The sequence below is a fragment of the Buceros rhinoceros genome, unplaced genomic scaffold (genome assembly GCF_000710305.1).
Source record: "Buceros rhinoceros silvestris isolate BGI_N320 unplaced genomic scaffold, ASM71030v1 scaffold5833, whole genome shotgun sequence".
In the NCBI taxonomy this organism is placed as follows: Eukaryota; Metazoa; Chordata; class Aves; order Bucerotiformes; family Bucerotidae; genus Buceros; species Buceros rhinoceros.
The window spans coordinates 1-5,139 of NW_010405292.1; the positions used below are offsets into that span (position 1 = coordinate 1).

At 45.3% G+C, this 5,139-nt stretch overlaps 1 protein-coding gene across 1 annotated transcript in view; it reads right to left on the reverse strand.

The window, feature by feature from the left end:
* Positions 1–2,512: 2,512 nt before the first annotated feature.
* DTNB (dystrobrevin, beta) overlaps positions 2,513–5,139 on the reverse strand; it is a gene marked incomplete at its 3' end in the record, with an annotated part of 32,140 nt that continues 29,513 nt past the window's right edge. The window contains exon 7 of the mRNA XM_010133661.1: positions 2,513–2,679. Coding sequence (XP_010131963.1) covers positions 2,513–2,679 — 167 coding nt within the window. The remainder of the gene's footprint in view (positions 2,680–5,139) is intronic.

Genomic DNA, 5,139 nt, shown 5'->3' on the forward strand with positions numbered 1-5,139 from the left:
AAATCATCATAGTATTCTACTAATTAGAGTACCAAAAAATTATCAAAGGTACTTCAGAATTTCAGGGAAAAAAAAACCTTGTGAAAATACTTGTTAAATCTTTGCAGTCTTCTGTACTGAACTGCGTTTTTTTAGGAAAGCTAAGTTTATTCTATCCAGAATAGAAATCTTCAAATCCAGCCCTTCTGCTGGGTCATCTTCAGCTTTTTATAAGGTTCAGCTTTGCCCTTTTACCAGCAGTACCAGTCACCCGGTAACAAAGGCAGAAGTGTCCAAATAAGAGATGTTTTTTTCAAATGAGGAAGACTCATTTTCAATTTTCATGAAATGAATGCACAGGACTTGCAAAAGTTAAAAAAGAGAAACTAAAAGAGCCCTCTCTCCAAAGAGCCCTCTCCCATGGCCAGTTCCTCAGCGCCAGCCCAGGCTGCAGCAGTGTTTGACAGATCCCTGAACTTTTCAGTCCATTCAAAACACTTTGTACCTTAAAAGGAACAACAAATAGTTTAAAAGGGTCAGGAATGAGTTTCTAGAAGCAGAAATGTGACTGTAGACTAGAGACGCACAGACATGCTCCTCAGACTGCCCTCCTGTCACTAACATCTCTCACTTCTCTCCATTTCTGTCCCCAGTTTCCACCTTTGGTCTGTGCTTCACCCTCTGGCACCCTTCAGCCTCTTCACTGCATCGTGCTTTGGTTTGGGTTCTGACTCTGCTGCTCAAGGAATGTCAGCACGTCCTTCGCTCCTCACGCCTTTGCCTCTCCTGGCTCACGTCCAGGTGTAGCTCCAGGATTGCACTACCCAAACCTCCTACAGACAGACTGACAGACACACACCGTTCCATCTCACCCCTACTGCCCTTTCTCAGTGGTACGAGCTACACCTGGCTTCTGGACACGACAGCCCAACCGGCTGCTGCTGGAACTTCTCCTACAGCCCTCTGAAGCGATTCCTGTGGTGTATCAATTAGCTAAAGTACAAAAACCGCGTCTCTTTCAAGGTTCCCAACCATCGTTACTTCCTTTGGTTCTGTCAAAACTCTGCTTCCCAGGATCATCTACTCCCAGTTCTGGGCTTTGCCTTGTGCTGCTGCTGTACGTGTAATTCCTTCTGCTCCTCCTACGGAAAGAAGCCATTCCAGAGCCACAACCTCATCATGATGGCAGCGAATTTGAATTCTTGGTCCCCAAAGCAAGGTGGCTGCACCCTGGTTGCCAAGCAGGGAGGGTTCCTCGTCTTCACCAGCTCCCAGACCTACCTCAGGAGCTGCTGCTTGCAGGGGGCTCTCTGGCCCGCACTAAAGCTGGGGTTTGCGGGGACAGTCCTGCGGGTGGGATCATCCAACAACTGGCACCATTTCATTTACTGGAAGAGGGACAGTCTGAATATCCTCCTCCGTTTATGTAACTTGACCCTCCTCCAGTTCATATTACATCTGACAATCAACTTATTCTCCACAGCCTGGTCAGAATCAACCCGCTCAGACGTTAACCAAACTGGGCTGAGGGACTCAGACCCCAGCACCAGAACGGGGCACAGTCCATCTAACCCGCCCTGCTGCAAACCCAGCACAGAGACTGCAGAAGGAAATACGAGCACTGGAGGTGGAGCTACTACTGAGATATGTCTTTGACTTAAAAGGTCCAGACCAGATTTATAGATACTTAATGGGATAATAATCTACTGGTGGATCAGATTAAACATTCCAAAATTTACTGCCCACATTGTTAACAAAAGGACAGTATTTCAGAGCAAATTTTCCTGTCTTCGCCTTCCCACTGCTGAACAGCAGAAAGCTCCAATTTTCTCAATTAAACAGTAATCCTGTAATGACTCTGCCTCACAAAGATAATTGCTAATTATACTCCAACCATCATTTGAACTTCTCTTTGAAGAAGTAAAAGGTTGGGCTTAATCTTTTGCCATAAAATAGGTTTTTATAACTAAAATTGTCCATTATTTCTTGAGATGCAATTATCTTACAGTCCTCTAACCAAACGGTACTTCTCACACGATTTCCTTACGGCTTTTCAGCTAACAGATTTCAAGGCATATTTAATTGTCAGGACAACAACGGTACCCAGTTATCCTCTTAAAGAAAAACTCTCTTTAAAGCTGCCACTGGGGTGAAATTCCTTTCTAGGCACAGCATTCACAGAACCGGTTTACCCCTCTGAGGAGGAGGAAAGGGAGCGCAACCTCTATGTCTTTTGAAGCTACACGAGAGGAAAACATCAGAAAAGTAGGACAGCTGTGAAGAGGGAAGAAAACACACGTGTGAAGGCCTTGAGAAGGACGGCGCTGTCTCGTGTGCTTTGAACGGCGGTGAATACAATCGGAACCATCCATGAACTAACAACGAGACCTGTCACAAAACCAGGACAGTTCACGTCTTTATAAGCCTTTGCTATTCAGATGGTCTTCGTGCAGTCCTACTATAAAAAGTTTAACTTTCAGAATAAATTAGCGCAGAGGCAGCTGTTTCCGCGTGACAAACAAAGGTGTGTTACCCAAGAGGAATGCTCCTTCATCTGGTGCTGGTTGCTGTGAGGACCGTTGGCGTGGCCGCGCCAGAAGCAGTTCTGACAGAGCTGGTAGTTGTGGCACTGCTGGCAGCGGTAGCGGAAGCCCATCATGCTCTCACACCGGCAGTACGAACACTCCACGGGATGGAAGACTTGGGGGAAATGGGGGAGGAGGGAAAAAAGAAAAAAAAAAGTAATATGTGAACTTCAGGAAAACCTTAACCATTAAATTTCATTGAAGTTTCCAAAACCCACCCCAGGTTCTTAACCACGACAGCAAGTTGTTATTCCAGCTGGTCATGGATTCTGAGTGCAGAGCAGGCAATTCTGGTAAGACTGTCAGTTCCAGTGGATGATAACACATCAGCTTCATCTGACAAGTTCACTCCTGCCTCACGAGATTGCTTTGCCCTAGAGTCAGCCAAGAGCTTTTCACAGAAGAGACAAACTCAGAGCACCGCTATGGGCTTCTGCCCCAAATCACCTCTCACCAAGGAGCTCCCATCGCCCTTCCCCAACTGTGAGCTGCCTCTTGTACCTCCCGAGTTTCAGCTGAAGAACCCCCCAATGTAGCTCTAAACCTCAGCATCTTGAGATCTAGATAATTAAATGAGGATTGAGAGGCAAAGCTGACAGCAGAGGCGGGCTAGAAGGAAATAAATTAATGCTGCTTCCCTGCTCTTCTACACCCATCGACAACCACTCGCAGACTTGTTCCATTTCAGAGGAAAGTCGTCAGAATAAACCAAGGAGGAACGTGAGGATGAGGTGAAGGAGGTACCTTACTGTGACAAATGCTCCTTAAAAGGTGAGGCAAGGGCAACAAAATGGAAGGGCGAAAGCGAATTTTAGAAAGTGAAGGAAAGAAAACATAACTTCAACGTAGCAAATCATAGTAAATTCATGGGAATTAGTCGATAAGCTACAAGAAGAAACAGTTAAAGAGGACAAATGAGATAGGAGAACTGTCAGTTCCTTTAGAAAGTTACACTAAGGAAACAAGCCTGAAGAGAGACTGAAGCGAGAGACCAACGTGGCTAAAACTGAACAACTCCTTAACATCCAACATTCTAAGGGAAATCTGGGACAAACTGTTAGTGAATGTTAAAATAGTCAGAGACAAAGTTAGAAGAACAGACTGAGAGAAAACTAGCCGGGGATTTAACAGGGAAGTTACCAGAACGGTAACTGTGATCCTTAACAGGGTGTGAATTAGACAGAGGTACCTACAGCCTCTCATGGTATATTTTAACCCAAAGAACACACTGCAAACAATAACAAAGTACTGTGAGCACCTGGAGAGCTACGCAGAAATGAGCCTGGGGCAACACTTGTCAAACCAACCCTGGGTTTTCCCATGACAGAGGAATTGACCTTGAAAATAGGAAATGGGTATCAAGTGTCACCAACTGTTCACTTTCCTCTGGTAATTCTTACAATGCTGTTCTCTGGGGACACTCTCTCAGCAGACGGAAACACGTAGCCAATGGAAGGGCTGTAACTTGGATGTGAATCTCATTGGAAAAAGACCAGAGGGCCATTAATTGTCAAAATGCAAAGACCTAATGAGCAAAGGGCTTCAGTTCAGGTGATGCACTGCTCAGCATCTTTCATAGATAGACTGAACGATCACCCAAACATCCAGTTTGGGGCATCACATACCAGAGGTGATGAGGGTTAATCACATGACAGGAGAAAGCAATAGAATTGTCTGAACAACATCCAGTAGACACCTCAGTGGGGAGTAGACTGTGAGAAGGGATCATCAAGCATGTGACAGGTATGTCCCAAACCAGCAATGCTTCCTCCAGAGCCAGGGGCCAAACCCAGGTAACTTAAGGGTTTAAGCTGCAGTAAGAAAAAAACTCTCATGCCGGAACATTAGGAAAGAACTTCCTCACCCTAAGAATATTCAAATACTGGCTTCAAGACCAAAGAAATTTTTGGCTGGAGGATTTGGCAAATCTTTCCAGACTGTTCATATACGTTTGAGTCGACCTTTGCAAGGAGAGATGGATGAAGTCACAGGTTTCCAAAGCTTTTCTTGCACTCTCCAGCAATATCTCTTCTGCCTGTGGTGGGGTTGCTGGCTCCTAAACCACAGCGTTAGGTCACTGCCTTAATGAAAACCAATATACTGGTATCAGCCCATCGCAGCGTGTTCTGTCTACCTCTGCGGGCCGACGGATCTTGTCTGCTCTTCCCCACCTTTTCAAAAAAATCTCTTATCTCCTCCGACTCCATGCACTTAGAAAAGATTAGTGTTAATGAAAAGAGAAAAAAAAGTGCTACGGTGTCCTGAGCCAAAGAATCAGACACCTGAAATTGATATGCTGGGTTCAGGAGAGCAATAACAACATGCTGATAAAACAAAACATGAGGAAAGATAATAATAGTGACTGCACTCTTTGTACTGCACAAAGCGTGTGCTCGGGAGGACTAGTAAAGGACAGCTGAACGATCCGTATCAGACATTATGAGCTCGTGGGCATCAGGACAGACATCTTAGAGGGGCACTTCTGGGTTGTGTTTCACATGCCAACGTTTCAGGGAAAACCTGGAAAAAAACTGTCCAAAACTCAAACCTCTGACAGAATTCCTGATGGAGGAGA